Below are 27,183 nucleotides of genomic sequence, written 5' to 3'. Positions count from 1 at the left end.
ATGGCTGCTTAAAATCACATGATCTGACTGTGTTTTTTGACACCAGCAGTTGAAGGCAAGCTTGATGAAAATGTTCTGTTTTGATCTGGGTGGTTGTAGAGGTGGGCATGGGGGCTAGCAGCTGCCAGCTTGCTGCCGTGGGGCTGGCGTCCCAGCTTTTTAAAGCAGTAATTGTAAAATGAATCAGCCAACGCTGCCCACAGCACTGAAACAGGCAACGCATACGGACAAAATCGGAACTGAAAGCAATCTGTTATTGTTGAAAGGATATGGGCAAAGTTAATATGAGCATTTTGTGTCATCACAGAGACTCGCATTGCATTGTGGGACTGTTAACAGAGAGTAGTGTACATGCTATGGCTACTAGTGTTTCATTCCATTGTCTGAATTTTGAGGGCACTACATAGTGGATTAATATACCATCAGACATTCAAATAAAATGGTGGACAGTAAACATAGTGCATTTTAGATAGTAAAAAGGGAGGGATTCTGGACATAGCCCTGTCACACTGGAAATATTTCAGCCTTAGGATTGGGCAGTCTAAAAATCGCTCACTGTTAAACTCTCATTGATTGGCAGTAGCTTATTAACCACTGGATTTTAACAGTGTCAGAGTAACTGCTGCTAGAAAAGGAAAAGAGAAAAGTCCATATTCATTTCATGTGGTGACCCATACCTTCTGCCCTGCCATGCCTCCCTGCCCAAAACCTCTTGCCACCCCATGTAAAATCTTCTACATTTCTCACTGCTGGGTGGACATTTAATTTTCTTTGTATATTTGACTCCATCCATTATCAATACCACTTATCCTCAAGGGTCTTGAAGGGGATGGAGCCAGTCCCAGCTGACACTGGGCGAGAGGCAGGGTACACCCTGGACAGATCACCGGTCCATTGCAGACAATTTGAAATTTATACAACTAAAGTCTGGGGTTAGTTTTAACAAACTTTCAAAAATAGACCTGGATCAAAGCTTGTTTCAGATCAATCAAAGCAAATGGAGATGGTTACATGTCATGTCGAATGCTACTGAATTTAATCATCAAATTATTAGCTCAAGTTAAGTGGTGGCTAAATATGTTTTGCCAGTTGATCCAGATCTGGTAGAAAAATCACTCCCCACACAATCTACATCATAAGTTAGTTATATTCAAATCACAACATGTCACTGCCACATCATTAGAAAATCACTTTCCTGTAGATGAAAATACTGTAACAACAATACCAAAGCTTCTGTTTGGACTCCAAAATCAGCTGTGGGTAAAGTTCACTGAAAAATCCCACAAACTTCAAATGTTACCTCAGGCAGGTAAGTGCCTCTTTCTCAAAAAGGCTTTGAGACGGAAAAGCCACAGAGGGCACCGTACTAGAACAAGTGCATCACTGAAGCTCGCGGTTCTGGACAGGCCTTATGATCCTTCAAGGTCCATCAAAACTAGAATGAAGGAGGCTGAATCCACTCAGCTTTTTCAGTGAAGGCAGTGGTTGCTTCTTGTGATTTGTACATTTTAAACCTCGTGGTGTCAAAGACATCCTTGTCTCTGATTTGGTCAAATCCTGGCAGTTAGGATCCCAGTCCCAAAGGCAGTGTGGGTCTTTATACATCACATCACACAGGTGACAGCGTGTTACTAAGTAGGTGCGAAATACATGCAAGTGCAAAAAATAAACTAGAAAAAATAAAATCAAAATAATAATATTAACAGAACACATTTAAAAGAGGTCAGAGTGCAGCTTTATGGTTCAAATGTCTTACCAGCTTCTCTTAGAAAATGTAGCCCGCTATAAATTAAATACAAGCCATAAATTGGACTTGAAATCCAGATGTTGAACCTTTTTTCCAACTGCTGTCATAGCTTCCTCTCTTCACTTCCACCAGCAGTCTTGAGGGGTACACTACTGCGGGGAGCTGGTGGTCAGGTGGCCAGTTGCAGGTCTCATTCCAGCCCGAAGGTGCTAGTCTCCTCCACAGCGGTCAGCATCTTCTCATAGAGCATAGAGAAGGATGGGTAAGGTGGCAGGTCCAGCCGATTGAAACAGGTATGAGCTCTGGGGAGAGACCACAGGAGGTGATGTTAGACAGGCAGTAGCATCAGTTAGTCTGATGTTTACACTAGAAAAATGTTTAATGAATTTGTAATTACAAGTGACATATCATTTTAAATGGTTGTGTTGAAGTAACTCAATTTTTTTGCTGCATGCAAGCAAAGATGGTTTTTTTTCTCTTTATCCCTCATAAGCTTTTTTTGTCTCATCAGTACGTGCAGTGAGCTCAGGAACATTAAGTTACAAAATCACTAACATGACTCAAATCTACCACAAAACCAGGAAGCAGGAAGTGTCTGAACTACATCATGGCTTGCAGTTCCTTTTACTTGTTGTTCTTACTATAATAATAGTATTTTTACTTTAGTATAGTCATGGCCACATCTGGAAAAATAATTTCCAAACTTGTTTAAGATTGTTGATAATCGTATGGAATTTGAATTTGGATTAATCAAACTCCAGAATCACAGAAAAGATTATGTCAGCCAAGATCAAACTGTGAGGAGATTAATGCTGCAGGTTTACCTGGGCAGGGAGGTGACCTTCCCCCACTTCTCCACACAGAACCTGCGTGGTCCGTTGCTGCCTCGCAGGGAAGCAAAGCCCTCGTATGGAATGCTAGATGTCCCGGTTACAAACTGATGATGACAGAGGGAGAGAAGAAGAGGAATAGAGAGAAAGGAGTGAGAAGACTGCGGTGTTGACAAAGGTTTAATACTTATTACCCTCTGTCGCTCCCACACAAACCCATGTCTACCTGCAGAAGCCGTAGTCTTTGTTCATTGTTGAACCTCTCCACTGCCGCCCAGAACCATCGGATCACTATATGGTTGTCATGGTAACCTAAACATAAAAAAACATGTCATTTGACTATAGCAATAAGATCAATTTCAGAGAATCAAGCTCAGTCAAATATCCAACTAGAAACATTTCTGCCCAAACTGAAATAGGAGCTGTTTTATCTGGCATCAGTTAGAGATCCAGAAGGAAAAGGAGGTCACTGCAGCAGCTAAAACAAAACAGAAACAAAACCCTGACATACATGATAAGTAATCCTAAACTCCAGCAGCCGAACAAGGAGGCACAAGGAGATTTCAAACCCACAATTCTATAGATCAAAGTCTGTGGGAGCTATGTGAACTCTGATACATGTCCTCAAGTGATATCACTTGAGTCACCTTAAGTCCTTGAGTCAGTAACATGACACCTTAATGTCCGACCAAGGAGGTGCTTGGTTTGTAATACAGGCACCAGGTTTTAACAAGAAACAAGAATGTGTGGAACATGTGATCATTCAGTTACTAATACAGTATTATCAAATGCTGAAATGGCATTGCCCTCAGTCACATGATCTGAGACTACATCACAAATATCAAGCATATTTGATCTGAGGGTTTCTCTCCAGAGTCAGCTGCATCACTCAGATCAGCAGGTTGTCTTACTCTCTTACAGTGGGTGTGTATTCTGGCAACAGACACAGGAGACCTCAGAGGGAAACCCCTGTACAGGGTCCAACCCTTCCTGTCCAAGGTGAACTGCACCAGTCTGGCTTGGTGGTGGCATCTGATGCCATAAGGGCCAAGATGCACCATAGGTCCAAGTAAAGTAAGATTGATGGAATAGTAAACAAGATGAATAAAAAAGTATTGTGTGCATGAGGAATGCTTCTCCCTTCTTCTTCATGATAAGTAAATAAATCCTTCTTTTCTTCTGTACCTCCTCTGTACTCTGTGTTGTTCCTCCAGTCTGTTAGGTCAATCTCAGCAGTGCCGGCAATCACTAGCTCCAGCTCCCTGGCATCAAACACCGACACCAACCTGGCATCCACCACCTGGGTAACACACGCACACACATATTACACTGTATATTACAACTGAGTGTTAGATTTTCTGCATTTTGATAGAAAAATTCAATAATTTGGAAAAGCACAAAGAAAGAAATCATGAGGACTTAATAACTGAAGACAAATAACTGTTACATTTCACATCTGAAAGTTACATTACATTGCCTGCAAACACAAACAGCTGCTCTCACCAAAGCATCAAAGCACTGAATGAATAAATGATAAACTAACAGTTGATACTAGTTTTACTTTCACAAAGCCATACCTCATAGAAGCCTCTGACAAGACTCTCAGTCTGCTGCACCACTCCTCTCTCTATTCTCCACTTCACCATCCGCTCAATATATTCCTTCTTGTTCTTCTCTGATACAGGGATGTTGGCTCCACCAGGCTTCAGCTCTCGTTCTGTTATCTGAGGGAAAACATACACACAAGAACTGGTGTGTAACTTTAAATGGTTTCATCTAAACTGGGTTACTTCTTCCCATATCCCTTAAGCTTTATTATTATATGTTTTTAACCATGGTGTTTTTAAAAAGTCGACCATTTTTCCCCTGAAAAGGAAGCCATTTTTTATTTTTTGGCACAATCTCAGTCCTCTCTCTTTATTTTTGTATCTTGTCGAATGCTATTAATTTTGGTAATACACCAACCTGTCCAAAGACCTCTTCATTGACAGTGAAGGTGAGGTCCAGCATGTCTTCTATGTCGTTGTCCTTTGTCCACTGAAGGGACTGGTGAAACTCCTCATCCAGATACTCCAGGTCGCTCAGGTCACATGGACTACATGGTGGAAAATGTGAGTGTCAATACCTGCATGTATTGTTATTTTTGTGTGCGTGTGTGTGCAGCTGATAGCTTGTCACATTTTGTACAAATGAGAGTGAATTCTTTCCACACACTGTACGTACATGCGCAGTAGGCCTTTATAGAAAGGTCTGGTGAAGAAGGCATCCAGCAGGTACTGATGGATCAGAGCCAGACCCAGAATACGACCACTGAACCGAAACCTGAAGCACACACATTAACACACATGAAGGTTATCAGGATGATATACTGTGACCTCTGTGTGTGTGCGTGCAGGTGTGCAGTAAATCTCACCATTCGTGGTGATTGTCGACAAAGGCGGACATGGGGCTGATTTGAACGGTGTAGGTGTCGTTGGCAGAATATTCAAACAGACCATAATAAGGGTTGAACAGCTCCCTGGATACCAAGAAGAAGAACTCTCTGGAAGGCCCGCTGTAGTCCAATCTGCAACACACACACACACACACACATACATTTATCCTTACTTCATATGATGATTGAATGTATATTTTCATGTGCAGCAAGAATAATACGTTTTTTAAAGTCTGAATGTTTGTTCGCTGTATATTGAAGCAGTATAGCATTACATGAAGTCGCAAATACAAAAACTTTTAATTGTTCTGTTAAATTAATTTATATTATCATGGATGGTCAAATGACCAATTTCCCTGAAGAACACAAATAAATACAACATTGTAGATAAGAAGCAATCCCTTTTTCCTCACACGTTAATTAATGAAATTATTATGATGTGACATATTAATCAGATCGTCCATAGCCATAGATATAATATGCACGTGTGTCTTGCGTTTCATGTATGTTCCTCTCCTCCACCCTCCCACAGACTCACCCCTCCTCCCCAACAAAGCTGACGTAGAGCTTGCTTCGCTGCAGGTCTTTCCGGGAATAGCACATGATCTGGTTGAAGGCGTCTTCCAGCAGGTGGTCACGACGGATGATCAACCTGATACAAACACACACGCAGGTGGACAGAGAAGCATACACACAGGTAAATACACAGAAACAGAAGAGAAAGGTTGCTCTCTTCATATAAATGCACTGCATTTACTTTAATTTGCCTGGTCCTTGGCCGTAACCTTTAGTTTCAAGTTTCCTGTAGAAGTTGCGCAGCTTGGCCTCAAAGTCTCTCTTGTAGGGAGCTGGAGCTCTGGCATTAGCTCTCTGAGTACCTGCAGGCAGGGGAAAAGAGGGACACAACAGGATACAGTTTCAGACTGAAGGCAGTAAATCTTGTCTTTATAATTTATTGATAGGAAGTGTTGGAACAGGAAGTAAACAAAAATCAATTAAGGTTAAGACATCTGGCAGAACTAAACCCCTCTACCCAACAGCTTTGATAGAGCTAACACAGGGTAATGAAAGTAACAAGTAATGTAACCCATTACTTTTTCTGCTCAGGTAATTAGCAAAGTAATGTAATTACGTTCTCAATTAATGTGTATGAATAATTGATTATAGCTTTCAAGTAAATTGCAAAAACTTGTTCACAATGACACACTGTAACTGGACAGATGCATTTTGTCCACATGGGTTGTATGTGCCCATATGGGCGACCAATACTTTAGGTTTATTGTAGTAATTTTGCTTTTGCATCCAATGAATGCAGCTTTACCTCCACCACTACTAAAACACTACAAGTGTGTGTCTCTTATTGAACCTAAGTGCAAGAAGTGTGAGTCTGTCTGTTTTCCCCACTTCAATAGACAACTGTCTCTATGACATGAAATGCACTGGCCTCACTATAAATATCCTACCAGGTGAGTTCTGTGGGGAGGAGACAGGGGATCCCCGAGGTGACTGGCAGTAGCTGGGGTGAAGTAAGGCATGAGGAGGCACATAAGACATTACTTCATCTTCAAACAGACTGCAGAGAGGAGAGAGAAATACATTGAATAAATTCAATTAAGGAAGAAAAAAGGCAGCAAAGAGGAAAAGTGATATATATCTAGTTCAATAAGACAAGTATATGAAAAATAGAAAGAACTGTTCTTTGGAAAAAGGGAAAGATGTAAGGAAGAAGGACGTCTCACCTTAGCAGCATGACAAGGTCGGCATCTCCTGACAGCCTGGCCAATCCTGAGACTCCATCTGTTCGGATCAGCTGCACCTTCTCCCTGTGGTTGAGAATGATGCTGGTGACTGCATCCTACAGTTATCAGCGCTCCATATAAAAAACTAGAAATAACGTCTATAGTGTGTGTGTACCTGAGTGAATGGTTCCGGCTGATGTCAGGCTGTCTCTCCTGCAAAATCTCAAAGATGTTTGGTTGCCGAAGAAATGCCACGATCTTGTCATTGTAAGCTAGGAGATGAGTGGAGACAAACTTATGTCAGTTTTGGGCAGTTTTTATTATTTATTATTGGGTGTGTGTTTGTGTATTTGTGTGTATACTGACCCACTGGCACAACGTCTTGGCACTGCCCCCTGTTGGCCGAGGTGAAGGTACTGGAAGGCCGTGGCACGACGGGTGGGCCGGCATGACGAGGGTCTTCACCTACCTACAGAGACAGAGGAGGTTTTGTTTTGGTCTCATTCACTTTCATTACTATCTGAAGGGCATCTTATACATGCACTAACTAGTTATAACAGCCTCAATCTGCAGGAAGTTGCCCTGAAGCACCGGTGTGCATGTTTTTCTTACCAGTCGTCGTGGGCTGACCTCCCCTGCGCTGTGGCTGCGTTGGCGAGTCAAGTGTTGCCGGTGAGCCAGGAGGCTCGGGGGCCGAGAGCTCTGGAGAGGCAGGCGGGGGTCAATGAATGTGGTGGCACGGCAGTTATGATCCACGAAGAAAGGCTGCATGTATACACACACACACACACACACACACACAAAGTCAGCCAGATTTTTTTCTTCTTGCCATCTCGATACAAAATCAGACTCATTTGGGCCTGATCAACATTTTATACATGCTACAGAGCATGACTGGAAATGAACTGCTTAGTGGAAGCATTCTCTGATAACTCCAGATCCAGATCCAGATATCTGAAGATGACAATCCTTCACCCAGTTAAAATATAGTGTAAAAACAACCAAGATCTACAAAGTCTTTTATAAAAATATGGCTTAAAACTGACTACTGTGGCCCACCTTGCCGGTGTGGTCGTGCTTCATCTCCCAGCCTCTGGGCAGCTCCAGCTGTTTGTTGGCGAACATGTTGAGGAAGGCCACCAGGTCCCTGTTGTGCTGGTAGCGCTCAAAATGGTGGGCATCCCGACGAACCTTACTGATCATGTGCTTCAGACACGTGTTGGTGGCGAACATACGGTAAGCACTCTGAGAGAGAGAGACAGCGTGGGACAGAGAGAGAAAGAGAAGCAGGGGAAAGTTTACAAGAGAGGAAAGAGAGAAAACAGGAGAAGAAAAAAAAAAACCTGAAGCTTGTTTGGTAACTGACACATATATTTATATAGATATATGAGAATGAGAAAAATGAAAAAGAAAGATGAAGAAGGAAGAAAAAGAAGAGCAAGAGGAAAAATCGAGTGTCCGTACAGGGTTGGAATGCAGCACAGTGAAGAAGTCGGGGCTGGTGAGGAACCTGGCGCTGGGAGACTGAAGCTAGCAGGGTGAGGCGAGACCTGGAACTAGGACTGAGCCACGTTGTTGTCCCTTCGCAGCTCTGCAACACACACACACACACACACACACATGCAATGTCAGAAAAAGTGTGCAAATCATGGTTGAAGGACTAGACCAGAATTCATTGCAGTGAGAGGATTACCTGACATGGAGGGCTGCATGTCAGTCTCATCTGCCAGCAGCTCATTGGCTGGCTGCTCCTCTGGTCTGCTATCATTGGTTATCGTCCTACGTATACTCTGATACCTGGAAAGTGTGTATTAATTACCACAGTGATTTTTAACTTTGCTGCTCACATTTACAGTTGTAGTCTGACCATACAGTATCTGTGTGTGTGTGTGTCCGTGTGTGTCCTGACCTGCGGTTCAGCTGCTCCATCTGCTGTATGGAGTTGGACCTCTGGAGGGTCTGCGGGGCCGGGGGAGCTGTGGGACGCTGCCAGGTTGTGGTTCTGTTGACGTGGTCCACGTAAAAGATCCGACCGTGGCTGTCGATACGAGCTTCCCAGTCTGGTTCACACACACACACAGTGACACAGGAGGGAAGTGCAGTGGTTTGGTGTCAAATACTGGAAAAACTGCCTATATAAATGACTATAAATATACATAATATATATGTTTGGGACTAATCAGACACCTCCATGTTTGCACTGCATGATGGATGAGAATCTTAAGGGATAACCATTCTGTTTATAAATGAAAGGGACAAAAATCTTTGGAACTGGTGCAGTACTGAGCAAAACAGGTGTACCAAGCAACCATGAACAGTAATGTGATTCAATGGGTAACTGTCCATGTCAACATGTGTCCACTACCGTGCTTGTTTTTGCCACTGACAGGCTCAGATTGTCAGCTGACAACATTACTGTCCATGCTGTTTGCAGTTGCCAGGGACACAGTTCTTGCTCTACACTGCACAACTCCAAATATTTTTGTATTGCAAAGTCAGTCTACTCATATTGCATGAAAATTTCAAAAAGTCACAAATGCTAAAAAGGGTTACTGAAGTTGGGGCTAACTCTGATTTATCTTTTTCCCCAGGTTAAATCCTAATGCACCCTGATACACCCACACGTACTGGGTGGCAGCGGCTCATCCACTCTCTGGTAACGGCTGATGTCATGGCGGATGGATGGCAGGGAGCGAACAGACTGGTGGCCATTCACGTGAGCAGTGGCACCTGCACACACAGGGAAATACACGGACACATTCCACAAAAGCTAAGTCATCCGGACAATAAAAGATTTGTGTCGCACTTAAAGAAAGAGAAAAGTCAAGAACAGTTCCACAGAGCCTCTTCACCACCAGCAAAGCAGCAAAACCTGGTGACAAGATCAGATCCTACATCCTACATCCTACCTTTCCATTCTGCATCTCACCTGTCTCTCTCTCCCCCATCGTCCCACTCTGACTCTCTCTGGCCCTGCACACTTCCTGGTTCTGGGCCACACTCCCGGAGGACGGTATGGACCGCCTCCTCCTCCAAACCTCCCCTCCCTCCTGCTCCTCCTGCCTGTCCCCGCCACTGGTTTGAGCTCCTGTAATTAACAAGAAGACTTCAGGTGCTTTTATGTGGAATGGAGGCAGATAAAAGCAGAGTCCTGGAGGCCAGCCATCCATGGCCCTGACAGGCATGTTATATGTATATAATACTGTTTGGTTTCCAGACACAAAGTCAAAATTATTAACACTTACTGCAGAATATTATTCTTATTGAATCTATTAATAAGTACTCTAAATGATTATTTTATTCTGATTTATATTTAAAAGTTACAAGTTTTTTATTTACAGTGTTCTTAAATATTGTGCACTAAATAACCACTAGTAACAAGTAAAGCACTTGGAGCTGATGTGCGTTTTTCCGAGTCAGGAGGAATATGTGTTCTTGCAGGAGGACACAGTAACTGCTGCTCTTTTGTCTTCAGTTCTGGGGTTGAAAATTGTCAGTCACAATGTTCAGTTTTATTTTCTTTTTCCTTTTTGGTACGACATTTAAAGAAAAGCCATTTGTGTTGCCAAAGTATATCAAATAAAATAGTGGGCAAAGGCAAAACAATTATCAACAGTCAACATGAAAGGAAAGCATCATATATCTTGTCTACTTTGTTAAATGGATGAGTCCTCTGATACAGTAAAATCAGAAACCTCACATATGTTCATTTCATATATTACACACACACTGATCAGCATCAACATTGAAACCACCTGCCTAATATTGTAGGTTTCCCTCATGCCACCAGAACAGCTCTTCCTGTCTGGAGGTGTCCTGAGATGATACTGGTGGTGGACCTGTTAGGTCCTGTGGGTTGCACTGGCACATCCCACAGATGCTGGATCAGACTGGGATCTTGGGGAGTTTGGAGGCCAGGTCAACACCTTGGGCTCTTTGTCGTGTTCCTCGTGATATTTCTGAGCAGGTTTTGTGGCGTGGTGGGAGCACTGTCCTGCTGGGGGAGGCCCCTGTCTTTGGGGAGTGTTGTACGTGTCAAAGTAACATCCAGATGAATGTCAAGAACCAAAGTTTCCCAGCAGAACACTGTATTGTAATGAGATGATCAGTGTTATTCACTTCACCTGTCAGTGGTTTAATGTTGTGGCTGATCAGTGTACTATCATATATGTGTGTCACTAAAACAGATGTACTGTATGTTGACAGGTGACTCTCTTACTCATTGTACCTGGCTAGTCTCTCTCTCTCAGACCCCTGCGCCTGTGGCCAGTCTGATGTGATAAATCAGTTCCAGAAGTTCCAAAACTTTGATTTGGTCAATTGGTCAGTACATTCTAACTGTTAGAAGAAGTGCTTAGAAATATTACTGCCTGTGTCACGAGCATAAACATTTACAACCCACCAGCTTCAGAGGTCCCTCCTCTTTGGTCAGCTGTGCTGCTGCTAGCAGGAGCAGCTGCTGCTACTGGCCCATTCGCCTCGCTGCTCGATGACTCTCCTCCTTCCTCCTCCGCCTTCGGAGCCACCTCTGTTCTTGACTCCACCTCCTCCGGAAAGAAGGAAAGGAAAGGAGAAGTCAGGTCATTTAATGACAGACTTTGTAAAAGCTTTGACTATTAATCCTCTTGCTGACAGCTGCTCACCTGAATGGGTGAAAGTACGCCGAGTGTAGGAATGCAGGGTACGTCTTGATTTGTCCTGCTGCTCTGCTCCTGACAGCTACACTCCTTCACAGACTCGGCCGGGTCAGCGACTGCAGCCGCCTCAGCTCCTGATGCCTGAGATGAGCAGGATGCTGCGGAGGTTTCTCCGGTGACATGCGTCATCTCGGCTGACGCGCCAGCAGCTTCTCCGTTCCCAGCTGCAGTCTCAGAAGCTGTTGATGTTCCTGCTGGTGTTTTAACTCCAGCTGAACCCTCTGCAGCCCCAGCTCCAGCTTCAGCCCCTTCAGACTCAGTTACAGGTTGAGCACCAGAGGATGAATCTGCCTCCGCTGTAGCCCCCGGTCCAGTCTGCCTCTGAGGCTCTCCTTTTGAACCCTCGTTTCCCTGTTGAGACTCAGATCTGGCTGATCTCCTCGGTGAGGCTGAGTCTGTGCTCTGCTGTGTCTTTATCTCATGGGACTGGTCCCTGTGCTGCCCCGTTGTCTCCTCATCCTCATCTGAGTCTATGTGCAGCATGGCATTGAGCCGCGTGTCTGTTGGAAAGCTGGAGCGGAGTTTCGGAGACGGCCCTGCCAGGGATTGGTCCCCGGGGTTCCTGGGAGCCTCAATGGCATCCAGGTAGTCGTTCAGTGACACCTGACGGTGGGTGTGGGCACCCAGACCCACAGGAAGCAGATCCTCCTCTCCCGTCCGCTCAGGCTCTCGCCACACACCATCATCGACGTAGTAACAAGTACCATTAACTAACAGGGAGCCCTCATCAGAGCCTGTGGGCGAAGGTCCGCACGTGACGCGTGAAGATGAAGAGGGGTGAGGGAGGTCTTCATCGTCAGAGGGACTCCCGGGGTCACCATTCACTGCGGCGCCCAAGATGGTCCCCACTGTGTCTGGGGATGCTTCTGACAGAAGAGGACAGAGAGCGAGGATAAGAGGAGAGGGCACAGGGATAAAAGAATATTTAGAAACATGATAACAGGAAGAGAAACCAAATGACTCTTTTAAAGGAACAAAGAAGCAGGCTTATTCACTTCTTGCTGATTGTCATGGACCGACAGAATGTACTGCGGTTTTACATGTGGTTTTATGGGGTGTTACACACTCTACTCCTGCAGGCCCAGCCACTGGTCACCAAGACCTGCTTTGTCAGGATCCTGTTTCAATCCTTTTGGCGATCCTGTGTCTGTCTCCTGCTCTACTCCACCAGCAGATGTCCTCGTACTCTCCTCCTGTCTCCAGATCCACCTGCGCACCTCTTTCACACCAACCCTTTATCCCTATTTAACAGCCAGATTGTTTCACGCCTCAGTGTGACTTCCTTTGTCTCATTTATACTGTGGACTTGCTTCCCTTCCAGCTACCAGTACTTTGACTGTACTCTGACCAGTAAGCTTGGTCCTCATCACTGCCCATGTGTCTCACTGCCTGTGCTCCAACCATCAGCTGTGACTGTTTATTGACTTTTAATTGACAAAAAAGTACAATTTGGACACACAAACATACACACACCTTCCTGTCCGTTGGAGGTGATGTCTACTCCGAACAGAAGCTGCCCGCTTACGTGGTCCGTGGGGAGACGGCGACACAGGCTGTAGCTGATGGGCTGATCACTGCGCACACACACACACACACACACACACACATATTATGTCACTACTAACAAACAGCAGCTCAGGATTTCAGTACTATGATACATTATCAGAGAACACACACCAGATGTGAACATGCAAGTAGTTTGTGAATAGAAAACACTGTGCATTCACACTATGATTCACTATGGTACACGATGTCCTCTGTTGTAGATCAATAACAAATCAATGCCTGAACAATGAGTTGATTGGGTGTGTGTGAAAGGTCAAATGTCTATGCTCCTTAGACATTCTCTCTGTCTGTCTGAGGGCTTGTTAAAAACAGTGAAACGCACACAGTACACATCAGCTCAGTCTCAATACACTATCAGTATTTCTCTAAAATGTCTAACTGTGAATGACCTACACCTTTGCAAGTGTGTGTGTGTGTGTGTGTGTGGACTCACTTAGCTGCCGGCCCCTCCAGAAGTCTCTGCACGGGGATGATCAGCTGACCCAGAAACCGCTTGATGATTGGTCGGCTTTTGGCGAACTTGTCCTTTACTTCAATCTCCAACACGTCAGTCATCAGAGCCACAAAGGTGTACTTCTACCAGAGGAAAAAATGATTGTTTTATTTTCACCTGGAGTATTACATAACCTGGGAATTTGCTGTATTTACTGTTCCTTCATTTACGTCACGTATTTAGATATAAATTCCACTGGCATCCATCTTTTTGTTCTTTCTAGTCACTAAAACTGGATGATTTATTCCAGCAATGACAGTCCTTCACTCTGGGGGTTCCATTGTAAAACTGCTTGGATATTTACCAATAGGTAGGGGAAAGGTGGTGACAAGCACTGACACATTCCACTTCTAGGGTAGTAGAATGTTTTCTAGGAAACATGAATGGCAAAGTGACACAGTGTGTGTGTGTGTGTGTGTGTGTGTGCGTGTGCGTGCAGACCTCTCCGTGCCACACAGGGTTGATGGTGTTAGCTATGATGGAGGATCGTCTCTCCTGGCCGTGGTGGCTGAACTTGGGGAGGCCGCTCCTCTTCCCAGGCTGGATGGACATCTTCAGGTAAGGGTCTGGGTTGAAGAACATGCCCTTCTTCAGGCCCACTGCCCGGATGTCTGGATAGAAAAACACACATTTAGATGAATATGTGTTTACTGGACTGAACACTATGTGACAGATTCACTGAATCAGTCTTGTCACCTGATAGGGTGAAACTGACAAGCTTCCGACAGTGCTCAGTCCCTGATTGGTCATCCACTTGGCCTTCACTGCCCACCTAATGGAAAAATAACCAATAAGAGAACAGAACGAGTAGATCACTTAGCCATTTTCTAAATGAACTGACTTCACTTTTAGAGAAACAGTTGTTATCCTCTATCAACCAGTCAAGTTGCAGGAAATATGGGCACAGTCTTCTCTTTTGTTCCTGAGTTATGGTGTTGAAACATGTTCTGCAACCTTATGATGTCACAGAGAAGATGACTGGGCAAAATGACTCTGCCTTACACTTCCTTTCCCTGTGTGTCAGAGGTTTACATACACATTGTTAGTATTTGGTAGTGTTGTCTTTAGATTGTTTTTCACAAGCTTCTCCCAGTAAGTTTCTGTCATTACTTGATCATGAAGCTTTATCAAAACATCTCTCCTCCCACAAAGTGTCTGTCTAACCTAAGAGGTTAGGACACCTCTGAGTATCTCATAATATGAGAAAGGGCAGGAGTGAGTAGAATTTCCTCAGTCAAAAAAAGTAGATAAAATTCTGTTTGTTCTAAAAGCAAGTGCATCACGCATTTTTCAGCAGTTAGAAGTTAATTCTGTCACTGAAAAGCTTGAAAAAGATGGTCACTGATCACCGTCCTCTGGAGGCTAATCAGATGACAGAGAGAAAAACTGATGCTCAGAATGTCGGTGGAGAAATTACTATGAGGACCTGTGGGAGATCTAGATGGGGGACACACACAATGACATTATGTATTGCCCTCTCCCTTTCCCCAACCTCACCCATCACAAATCACCAGGTTTAATTTTAGGGCTGGCTGTGGCTCAGGATGAGGAATTTAATTACAAATGAGATGATGCACCATCCATAGTGTAAAAGATATGTCTGTGTCTGTGTGAAGCACTATATATATGGCCTGTAATGCCTAACCCTCACCCTAACCTTAACCATAAAACCAGGACGGGCCACTTTGTCCTCACATGCTTTCAAATAAAAACAAAAATCATATACAGACATCAACATGTGCACACACAGATATACATACCGTCACTCCAGGGTTCTTGACAGTGATACAAGGTGTTGTTGCTCTTAATGCTCCACTTACTCCATGATAGTATTTAAAGCAGATCTTTGTCTCCGCTGTGGAGAGAGCACACACACTGATTATCATCACTACAACATCACCTGAACTTTTGTGTTAAATCAGTGCATTGCTCCTTTAATACAAATAATGAATACAATCACAGGACCCATGAAGTCCACTCACGCTCCATGAAGTAGGGTCCTGGCTCCAGTCTCCACACAATCTGTCCTCTCTGGGTGCCGTTCACGCCGCGATTCTTGGAGTCCCAGACATTGGCCACACACGTCTCATCTGAGAAACACAGTTACATTTATAAGCTGTTGATTTGCCTTCTGTTTCAGTGGTTTTACACAAATGCTAACACAGGGCAGATGTGAAAACCAGCTATGGTTCGACTCGGGAAATAACATGTAGGCACACCTCAGCAAGAGATGATTTATGTAAGCAGAATACAGACAGCTGGGATTTACTGTGTGACAAACATAGTGCTGATTCACTGAAGTCAAGAATCTGACAACAGATAAAAAAGGAAATGATAAACCACATTTGGTACCATAATTCCTGTGTTTACCTGTAAACAGATTTTAGGCTTTTCATGGAACATCAACTCTGTTTATTCTTTTGCATCCCATTTTCAATTAATACAAATGTTTGATATTGATTTAAAAACTTGAAAATATTTCAACTTAAAGCAGCTTTAGCATGATGTCCAAAAAGTGGGGGTTAGCAATCTACACACTAAGTAAACAGGCCATTTCATTCACAAATCTAATGACTTCTGGCATGAAACTAAACTCCTTTTATTTGTTTTACACACAGGCAACCCAACACATATTCCTGATGGCAGCAGCTCACAGGAGACATGTCCTGGGTCACAGGTAATAATACGCTTTTTTTAAGGACTTCAGTTTGTTCAGTAGGAAGAACACATGGCATCTCTGTATTTTGACAAGAATTTTAGTAAAGTAAACCAGAAAAAAAAAAATCAATTTCAATAAATACTTTCAATAAAAGTGATATTAAAGTATACTGACATCATCTGTGTGTAGTCAGTGCAGATGATGCTATGTTTTTTTTGACACAATCATGTCTGTATTTTCACTAAAACACAATCTATCTCCAAACACAGAATCTGTAGGTCTGCATGTTCTTTTAACCTTTTTTAACATGAGACCTTAAGTTATAAACTAAAATGACTTCATGAGAATTAAATGTGCACTGAACAATGCATCATATTTCAGAAGCAGATCAGGTGTTTGTAACCATGTTTTGCTCTTTAATCTAGCTGTTCTGTAATGTGTTGAATAATGTGACCACTTGAGACCACCAACAGTTATTAAACAAAAGCATGTGAGAAATGTAATGTAATGAGGTGAAAGGTCTGAAACATGACAGGGGGCCTCAACAAGGTAATGCTTTTATATAAGGGGGTCAAAGAAAAGCAAGTTTGGAACCTAGTCTTTAACAATGCATTCACATTTTCTTAATGTTTCTTAATAATAACAGTGTAAAAACTGCAGTATTGCAGTATTCCCTTCCACACTACCTCCAGATGTTTTAACTTCATTTTGTTCTCAGGTTGCATTATTTGGATCTTTTAGTGGATCTTACATCAGAGGTAAGGGAGCATGTTGCATTGACCAACCACCATGGAGGTCACTGGTACCTGGGGGAAACGCTGCCCATAGCTCATAAAAAACAATCCTGTCTGTGCCATTTATGTGTACGTCCTGTGTTAAGGATGACAAATGGTCTGTGTCCTCGTGGATCAATTCTGATGTCCACGTCAGCCACATACACACAGGCAGCATATACAGCCCTTTGCCCTCTGTCACACTAGGTCATCATCAATAAACCCTGAGCCTTTGTCGATGACAGCAAATAAGTATTCCTCACACACATACACACACACACACACACACACACACACACTAATCTGACCTTATAACCCTGTAATCATCCAAACCTTATAAACACACTACAGTCTAACAGATGAAGCTGTACACACACAGGCCAGACAGCAGTGTGAGGTTTCAGAGCTCAGGTGGCTCCATGGGGAGCATGTCCTACAGCCAGGCTGAACCAGTGCTCACCTCTGGGGAGAGAAACCCCAGAAATCCCCCTGCCTGGATCAATACCGCTAAGGAGCTGCAGAGGGGTGGGAGAGATGGGGAGATCACCTTTCACCTGCTTTCTCTCTCTCTCCTCTCTGATACATTACATACAAAACTGCTCATCTGTGGTTTAAGATGACTTTAGATTTTGTGAAACAGTGAAAGCTGCTGAAAGCTGCTCTTTCACACCCATGTCTGATAAGAACTGGGCATCACCAAGCCCAGCAGACACAGGCTGGTATCACAGACAGGCTTTAATCTCACATTAAACACATGCTGCCATATCATATTAAATCATATCAAATGCTAATAACATTAGCCATTGAGAGAAATGCCATATTTGTGTTGATGCGCTGCACTGTGTTAATATGCTTACTTTTGTGCATTCATCACAGCAGGGCCTCCTGGGACTGCACAAGAAGTCATTCATCGTGTCAGATAAACTGAGCTCAATTTCAACCAGCTGATCTTCTAAGCTAAAGGAGCCACAAAGAAGGAGAACAAAGGAGCAACCAGCCTCGCTGCCTGTATCCATCCATGAAGCTGTGTAAGCCTGCAGCACAACAAAAACCACCTCTCCCTCCATGGACTTGGTAACATTAACTAGGCCTAGTGTAGCAGGACACGGCAACTTCACGTAATTAAGTCGTCATATCAGAAACTAAAAGTGCAGTTATATTAAATGTGTCATATAGAGATATGCCTATAGTACAAGCCCTGCATCATAGAGCCCTTACAGATGTGCAAAGAATCCAGAGATAGGGTGAGAATATATTTTATTATATAACAGTAATTTAGAAGCCTCTGTTGAGTTCACTCAATCAGTGACAGTGGTAATATCTTTTCATTTAGAAAACAGAAGGCTGTAATATTTGCTCATTTCACCACTGCACAGCTTGTTCATGCACATTATTGAATTTAATATTCTCACAAAGAGCCACTCTTGCTATGCAGTACTGCACTACCATTAATAACTAAAAGTCTGCTTCAAAAACTGCATCACATCCCCATAGTGCAAATCCATAGCATCGTCTATCTTTTAGACTTTTCCAGTCTGGTAAATGGCCATGTAATTCAAACTCAGCTCCCCTAGTTCTCCCCTGGTCTGAACTAATTCTAGTTCCTCGATGGAAAGCGTCATGAGGTGAAGGAAAGACACAAAGGAGAACTGATAAAGATAATAAGGATTTAAAGAAAATTGTGCAGCGGGTCCAGAGTAAATTATATTCAGACAGAAACATATAGCTTTCTGTTATGGGCGCTTTGACCATTTCTAAAAAGGAAACAGATGCCCTCCTAATCCAATAAGTTGCTTACAGGGCCTTGCAGTGGAGGGTGTCCTTTTAGGTTGAAGACAGCTCAGAATAATCAGGTCAGTTTTATTTCTATATGCTGAATCACCACACAGCATTTTCACTATCCCTCACTGTATGCTAAAAATGTGTTGTGTGGATTGCAAATTGAATATCTTAAAATGTATAAGTATGTAAGTGCATCATTATTTGACGAGGAGGGGGCATTTAAAATGGAGTGTGTGTGTGAGAGAGAGAGAGAGAGAGAGAGAGAGACTGTAATATGAGATATGTAATAACTAAAGGGTCTTAAATGCTACTGATGCTGAGTCAGCATCACCTTCTTATTGGGATAACCTACTCTCTCTCTCTCACCATCTCTTCCTCGCAAACACACACACACACACACAATCCATTAGTGCGTTGATGTAGCAGCAGAGGGGCTGATGTAATGCTCTAACCTTGAGGAGATGAGTGGCAACCCCTTCAATAGCGCTATCATATTACTATCATACAGCAATTTTTATTACACCACTAGACAGACAGGAGGATAGGTGTGTGGACAGACAGACAGAGACAAGATGGAAGTGAGAGACAAGACAGACATAATGAGCAAGTCAGAGGAGGCCATAATGGATTCCTGTTCAAAACTGACTTGATGTTAACGTGCACAGCACCTGTTGGAAAACCATTCCAGGTGACTACCTCATGAATCTGACTGAGAGAATGTGAGTGTGCATCAAAGCAAAAGGTGGCTAAAATATAAAACATATTCTGGTTTGTTTCATACTTATTATTCCATATATGTTCCTTCATAGTTTTGATCTCTTCAGTATTAATATACAATGTAGGATGTAATAGAAATATTATATAATACATAGATGTGCACTTCAGCAGGGGGAGGTGGTTTTGAGTTTGCTTACCAATGTGATACAGGCCGATCCAGTCGGTGGCATCCACTTCCTCCTTAATGTCCCAGGAAATGACCAGATGTCCATGACCTAGAGTCAGCTGGTACGTAGACGCTGTGAGAGATGAGCGGCTGTCTGAGGTAACCAGGTCCGTGTCGCTATTGGCCCGCTGGAGTCCCAGACCTGTGGCTTCTGGCTGGACCCCTGAGGACATAGAGGAGGAGGAGGACCCAGAGGTGGAGCCCCCGACCGCGCCCTGCACCGACAAGCTGCAGAGGCTGTCTGGCCCGATCGTGTACGGCCGGGTGTGCGGGGTGCGCCGACGCACCGCCAGCAGGTGCTCCCGGGCGCTGCCATTAGCCGACGACGAGGACGACGGGGAGGAGGAGGGGGAGGAAGAGGTGGTGGCAGCCGTCGCCATGGCTACCCCAGAGGAGGAGAAGGGAGGGGGAGAGAAGCGAGGGGGAGAGGAGGAGGAGGAGGAGGAGGGGAGCTGGTGGTGGTGATGGTGGTGCTGGGAGAGCGGCTGAGGGTGAGGGTGGTGGTGGTGGTGGTGATGGTGGTGGTGGTGGGGAGAGGAAGGGGCAGAGAAGGTGGAGGGAGAGGGGGAGGATGACTGGGGGCGGGGGCGAGGGGGGAGGACTGCTGTTGCAAGAGAGGGGCGAATGGTGGATGCCAGGTGGGTGCGTCGAAGAAGAAAACCGAGAAGGAGGGGGGAGGGAAGTCTGGGCCTTTAGCTTAGACGTGTCATCACTAGACCAAAGCAAAGAAGCACTAAAAGGCTGGAAAGGCAAAGTGCAAGAGTAAATGATGGAGGGATGGAGATACAGATGATAATATGGAGTGATGGTGAGAGCAGTGCACTGTCACAGCTGACAGAACTGTCTGGGTTTGGTTTCCTCAGGGCACACTTCTTTGGCGTCGCTGGAGAAGGCACTTCAGTGTTCCCAGGCTTCACTCGTCATCATTCAGGCAGACGTGAGTTGAACCTTCTTTCTGGTTCTTGGATCAGTCATTTATATCTTGTTTCCATTGTGAATGTTTGTGTCTTTTATTATTCCTTTTAATGCTCTGCAACACCTGTCCATTTTTACTAATAAGCATCAAAGTCAGGGCAATGCCTTGCTTGTGGGCATTAGAGTGCTTTGTAAACCATGTAGGTATCCATCATGAAAAAGGGAAAGAAATGGAGGTGGGAGGTGGGCAGAGAGAGTTGAGGAAGGGGTTGGGGGTGAAAGACAATCCAGCAATCCTTCCACTTCTCTGTCCAGGGTGGAGGGGGTGATGACAGAGCGATCCGACAATCCACAGGGAGGACAGGGGTGGAGGAAGTTGGAGACCTATAACAGAGAGAGAAAGACGGAGGAGGAGAAAATAAAGGTAAGGTGACTGGGGGGGGACACACAGGCTGGATGTAGTATTTTATGGTAAGATTTAAAAAAGTTATTTTTTTTATTTTTAAATGTTCTGCTGTAATAGAGCTCCATCCTCCTTATATACACTCACTGGTGGCAACAGTTACCCACAGAATCACTTCCTACTTTAGAGGTTAACAGGTTCAATTCCACTCCACAGATGGCAAAAAATAAAAAGCACTTCCTTTCAAATTGCAAAATACACACATGTGCACACACAGATGCACACACACATACAGACAGAAGCAAACCTCCCCTTTTCATTTCTTTCTCCTCTCTTTCAAACTGTCAACTGCTCTCTCACACACTCATGCACTTTGGTTGCCGTTGGTGAGAGGTGACAAAACAAGCCAAACCAGTCACAGACATGAGCTGCTGTTTCTCTCCTCCTTCCTCTCTCCATCTTTCTTGCCACCGTGAGACTGAATGAACACACCATCCCCAGAAGTCTCTAAATTAGCTGCTGATAGAGAGTGAGAGGAAGAGAGTGATACAGGAAGAGCAGCAGTATCCACTCACTGAGCACTTTATTAGGAACACTGTCACAATACTGGGTAGGGATTCCCTTTGCTGGCAAAAGTTCTTTGTGGCATGGATTCCATTTGTCAGCACATCCCAGAGGTGTTCAACTGGATTCAGATCTGGTCCCTAGAGAGGCCACTGAAGTTCTCTGATCTCACTGTCATGTTGGTGAAATCAGTTTGAGACGACTCTTGCTTTGGGAAGAGGAGAGTAGGTTGCTTTCGAGTCTCATCCTAGTGGTTTCTGAGCACCCTTCATAGAGGCTTGTTGTATTTTTTTATATATTGTCTTGTTTATGCCTTATTTTGTATTTACTAATATTCATTGCTTCCTTATTTTTCTGCTGCAACAATGTAAATGTCCCTGCTGTGGGATTAATAAATGATTATCTCATTCAAGTTATGGCTACCACATAAAATCAAATGGTAAATGGACTTCTAACTATGTAGCAATTTTCTAGTCGTATCGACCACTCAAAGCACTTTACACTACATGTCACATTCACCCATTCACACACACATTCATACTGCGTTTGCTTTATACTCAAAGCGCTCTGACACGTGCACACCCACTCACACACCGATGATACAGACATTGGGGGCAACGTGGGGTTCAGTATCTTGCCCGAGGATACTTCAGCACGGACTGGAGAAGCCGGGGATCGAACCATCAGAAGTGCATAAAACATGAGAGTACAGTAATGAATAAAAGTGTGATTTTAATACTTTTCTGAAAAAAATGTACAAATGGCTTACACCAGTGTCTTCCATACAGTATGTAGTTTATTTGTAGAAATATGTTTTATCTTTTCAAAAGTGTATTTGGGAATCTATCCTAAAGTTGGCTTCTACTATTTTCAGCAACAAAGAACCAAGCTTCTAAAATGTGAATGCATTTAAGCATCTATATTTCCCTCAAGACTGAGGATAAAAAGAGATTCCTGAATCCCAAAACCTGTGCAACAGCCTCTAAATTCATTCTGTTTATACACCACAATGATGTGAGAGAATCTACAATCAAATACTTTATAAACCACTCACACACACACACACACATACACGCACATATTCATGCCCACACATCTGGACAGACAGTTTTATAAATAGCTCAGGAGAGAGGTCAGTGCTAAGCATGGCGTTTCTGGCAGAGTTTGAAGTCACTTGTGCCCAAATAGCTGCCACAAACACACACACACATACACACACTTTAAATCGTAATGAATATCTAGATGCTTTGCACTAACATCTTAAAGCACACTCACGCATGCTTCACTCTCTCTTCAGAAAACACTCCAGCACACTTCACCCTGAGAGTCACAAAATTTTGCACAAGCGCACACACACAGTTGCCATCTCTTGTCTTTATAAAACCAATCATAAATGCACACACACACACACACACACACACACACACACACACACACATAACATGAAGCTCTTGAGAGGTAAGTGTCCTTGATCCAGCAGCAGGATTAAAACAGAGAATGAGGGGGGGGGATTTACTGTTGACAGAATGTCTTCTCTAATCCACAGCATTACCACAAGGATTCAATCTGCAGCTGGAGCCCTGGCTGCCAGCTCACTCTGCAGCCATGTTTCCATCCAGCTGTCCAACAGAATTCAACTCAAGAGATTTCTGCGTGAATAAAACACAGATTAGGTGTTTCCATCAGCTGGGTTAAAGATGGGCTTCACTACAGGTACATAAACACACACATGTCCATTTGTTAATACTGTCCACTGGGTCTTAGTCTTTGCATCATTACAATGTGTTTACTCTAAACTGTTTCACTACTTTATAGAGGAGAATTCAGTGATTTATTTCAGCGTGTCATTGCCTGAGTAGTTATATCCTAACTTGTTATGTGGCACTGGGTGACCTGACTTCTGTCTCTTTTTGATAACTTCTTGCACAATCCATAGTACTGGTTCTTTTCCATTTGTGAATATGTACATTTATGTCACTTGGCAACTGCAGCTGAGTATCCTTGGAACAAAATGTAGCTTGATAAATTGACTTAAAGTGTTGACAGGGTGTGGGAGCTTCTGTGAGCTGTCCTCCTACACACCTGTCACCTGCATACAGGTGTGCAGAGATTATTTTACAGTAAAAGCAAATATGCCTTTTATTATCTATTAATTGAACATTCAACAAGACAGTATGGTGGCTTAACTTAGCTTTGCCTGTAACCAATTAATAACCAATGATTGTTTTTAATTAGGAAGTTGAAGACATAACATTAACATAACAGCTTGGTATGGAAACTTGAGTACAAAGAGCAAAAACAAGCTCCTCAAAATTATAAAAGCTGCACAGAAGGTGATTGACAAGTCACAAAAACAACTTGACAGTGCTGTTGCATAACTGCAGATACCTCACACCCATTACACATTACGTTTGAGCCGTTCCCATTGGGGGCAGCTTCAGGGCCCCAAGGGCCAGCCGGAGCATATACAAGAAGTCTTTTATTCCTTATGCTACACATGCGCTGAACACAGAACCACTGGGTGTTTATTATATATTTATATGACCTGCTTTCTGACACTGCTGCTGTCTGCTAGTTGCACTACTGCTCATACGTTGTATGCTGGATGTTACTTAAGGGTGTGTGTGTGTGTGTGTGTGTGTGTGTGTGTGTGTGTGTGTGTGTGTGTGTGTGTATGGAGTACTGTAAATGTTTTATTGTGTTGTAAGAAGCCAAATACAAATTCCCACTGAGGTAGACAATACAGTTATCCACTGCCTTACCACTTTCAGTATGAGAGGATAGGTTTAGCACGATAAATAACCTTGATGACATCATCAGGTATTTTTTCCGATATTATACTGTAGATCTCATCTGGTGACTGGATCTCAAGTAAGATGGATGGATGAAAATAATTCAATTGTCCATTTGGGACCCCAGACTTGAAACGCCTCTGTGCTGTGTGAGATACTCTGAGTGCAATCTTTCCTCCAGCAGCAGCTACAAGACTGCAGGCTATTTATAAATGGTGAGACTTTGAGACTAAATATACACACAACCTGGTGAAAACCGACCCAGGCACTGACATCAATACACTACCAGTAAACTGTGGTGTTAGCACTACACACACCGGACTGTATGCGCTGGAAGCATACACCCAAAACCTGTATTTGATTTGGTACAGCTTTCATCCAACATTAAGACAAAGGAGGTACGGGCAGAAGCGCGTGCACATTCACAAGTGTTTCCTATAAAAACTAAATGTTTGTGGGCTGGGCAGGAGACGCTAGTTTATCCCTCTGACTCCAAAACTCACAGTTGAAATCAAAATAAGGCTGATCTTCTTCTTGGAACTGGAGTGCCTGCACAGCAGGATACATTACTGAATTATGCAAGTGTCAAAGCTTAAAAGCAGCACTCTGCAAGACTAGAGAGAGGTGACCCAGTCCCTGAAAACATGCCAGAAACTGTGGTTTTGGGGTGGCACACTGCCCATAAAGTGCTTTACCTCTCTGTTAGCTTACAGGATTTCTGGTGATTTGGTGATTTGGAGAACAAATTTAAGGTCTGTTATGTTATGTGGGATAAGTTTGGGCAAAGTCAGACTTCTGTGATAGGACCTCTATCACACACACTCACTCACATCCTTGTACACCTATCTTTGTGGGGTCCTGTCATTTACAAAAACCATTCCCTAGCCCCTAACCCTAAACCTGATTCTAGCCCTAATCGTAAAACCAAGTCTTAACCCTCAACAGCTATTTAACTCGTGGGGTCCAGTATCTTGGTCCCTACTAAGTTGTCGTCCCTGACAAGTATAGCGGGCTGTTTTTTTTTTTCGGACCCCATGAATATGGTAAAATAAGCCCCCCTACACACACACAGTCCTAAAATAGCTATAGCGTGTTAGGAGAACAATGAGACAGTCCCGTCAGAGGCGACAGCTTCCTGTCCCCAACACACCCATCGCATTCCTATGTGCCAGTTTGTGTGTGTAAGTGTGTGATTGTGCATTCTTGTACTTCTAACCATGTGCGGACCAAAGTGCCCCATCCAATGTGACAGTGCTCCGCTAGCTGAAGATATTTTACACAACTGGTTACAGCAAGGATTAAGGTGGAATAGTCTGGATTAAATTATTTTATTCTATTTTGGGGAAAGTGCTTATTCTCTTTCCTGCTGGGAATCAGAGCAGCAAATTGGTACCACTCTCATGTCTGCATGCTAGTTATGAAGCTAAACAACTACTATTAGTTAACTGCTATTACTAACTATTATTACTAACTAAACTAAATTAAAAGGATTGTTGTAGAAGAGGTCAGTGCATAAATGAAATTACTAGTTGGAAGCTTTATTTTCTGTAATAATCCAAAAGTCAATGGAAGAATCCCACTTGCTTTTTGCTGTGGAAACCAGGGTGATGCTAACTTCCCTCCTGGCCTACAAAAATACGTCACCGACTGCACCACTCTATTGTGTCGAGAATTAAGAGGAAGATTTTCAAGAGTCAAACCTGCCACTGCATATGAGTGATTTTCCTAAGTCTGAGAAAATTCAAATGCACCATTTGGAAGTTATAGGCATTTGCCAGCCAGATGGGATTTACTGCAGAAGACTACTGGGTTGCATTATGGGATATGTAGGATTGAGCGATTTTGGTAAGGCACCCAAAACAGGGACTAAAATCCTCTGCTGTATTGAATTTGACCTGTTCTTTTTTCCGCTGTGACTCACTTGTGAATTCTCAGCTTTATGGAAGTACAGCACTGAGTTCCCCTTTAAATTTGGATTTCTCACCTCTTGTGGTGAGATCTCATGAGGACAACAGGAATGAATCTACAGGGTCTTATAACAGGGAAGGGGAATTCTTCTCTGTTGTAGCCACTTTGAAAGCTGTGGGTTAGAGTTTTTCATACAAACTGACTGTGACAGCTTTATCTTGAACTACATATTAGGATGTCAGTGGCTAATAGATGTTTTGACCTGAGCATATGAGAGGACTGGTACATATGGCTGCCAGTTTAACCCAAGAGCAAAATAAAAGGGTGTAAATCAGGGAGTTCAGATCAGGTCAGCAGGCCAAATAATCAGCAAAATAGTGCAGCAAGTTCACAGACACAGCTTCAACTGGACATGATCCTTCCCTGCTGAAGTGCCCTTGAGCAAGACACTGGGAACCCTGCCTGCTATAATGCTATTGGGGAAAAGGATACGTGATATTCTGTTTTTCATACGCTGAGGAATGAATGAAAACATGTCACACTCAGTCACCTCCAAACTTGTATCAGACCTGATAAACACACACACACACACAACACATAAACACACATCTGCCTGAGAAATAACTGTATTCTAATGAAATGCACATGTACCCTCACTGTTAGCCACAACACAAAGAGGGACCACGGACGCCAATCAATCAGTCTAATGTTAAATCTAACCTCAGTCTATACTGTGTTATTATTATTAAGTTATTATCTATAGATTACAATCAGGGTCAGATCCTCCATGACGCTATTAGGGAGGAAACAGAGGATGAGCTGTCCTGCTATTCTGGGACTGATCTGGCTGTGTGAGCACACCACAGCTTTGATCTGATTTACTGACTTTCTTTACAGTGTGAGCAGGTTGTAATCACTGCTGACTTTCTTTTTGCCTA

The 27,183-nt window shown here is 43.5% G+C and overlaps 1 protein-coding gene and 2 long non-coding RNA genes across 4 annotated transcripts in view; 2 read left to right on the top strand and 1 right to left on the bottom strand.

The window, feature by feature from the left end:
• Positions 1-1,882: 1,882 nt before the first annotated feature.
• On the bottom strand, positions 1,883-20,189 carry hecw2b (HECT, C2 and WW domain containing E3 ubiquitin protein ligase 2b). The gene is given in 32 exon segments (XM_018671626.2): positions 1,883-2,049; positions 2,572-2,684; positions 2,804-2,889; positions 3,763-3,877; positions 4,155-4,301; positions 4,543-4,672; positions 4,801-4,899; positions 4,991-5,143; positions 5,550-5,663; positions 5,769-5,889; positions 6,475-6,584; positions 6,751-6,834; positions 6,926-7,022; positions 7,117-7,219; positions 7,363-7,515; positions 7,810-7,995; positions 8,215-8,280; positions 8,282-8,308; positions 8,310-8,341; positions 8,444-8,547; positions 8,660-8,810; positions 9,379-9,480; positions 9,680-9,838; positions 11,153-11,297; positions 11,394-12,310; positions 12,921-13,021; positions 13,447-13,589; positions 13,948-14,117; positions 14,203-14,278; positions 15,267-15,361; positions 15,489-15,596; positions 19,635-20,189. Coding segments are annotated over 32 exon segments (4,728 nt in total). The 5' UTR covers positions 20,044-20,189; the 3' UTR covers positions 1,883-1,937.
• Positions 2,897-9,478, top strand: LOC108880212 (uncharacterized). Its single transcript, XR_001960442.2, has 6 exons — positions 2,897-3,651; positions 3,792-3,881; positions 4,262-4,329; positions 4,621-4,688; positions 5,544-5,708; positions 9,342-9,478. It is a non-coding gene; the product is annotated as an uncharacterized LOC108880212 (long non-coding RNA).
• The window catches only part of LOC108880210 (uncharacterized), an 18,786-nt gene continuing 5,048 nt past the window's right edge, over positions 13,446-27,183 (top strand). Inside the window, exons 1-8 of one of the 2 annotated variants that reach the window (XR_007809032.1) lie at positions 13,446-13,581; positions 13,757-13,816; positions 13,946-14,064; positions 16,125-16,183; positions 17,815-17,966; positions 20,527-20,600; positions 20,894-21,002; positions 23,092-23,258. This is a non-coding gene — a long non-coding RNA (uncharacterized LOC108880210). Of the gene's footprint in view, positions 13,582-13,729; positions 13,817-13,945; positions 14,065-16,124; positions 16,184-17,814; positions 17,967-20,526; positions 20,601-20,893; positions 21,003-23,091; positions 23,259-27,183 lie in introns of both variants that reach the window. The other variant, XR_007809033.1, reaches the window with a different exon arrangement.

The sequence above is a fragment of the Lates calcarifer genome, linkage group LG7_2, assembly GCF_001640805.2.
Source record: "Lates calcarifer isolate ASB-BC8 linkage group LG7_2, TLL_Latcal_v3, whole genome shotgun sequence".
Classification (NCBI taxonomy): Eukaryota; Metazoa; Chordata; class Actinopteri; family Centropomidae; genus Lates; species Lates calcarifer.
This window is presented reverse-complemented; position numbering and strand designations above follow the sequence as displayed.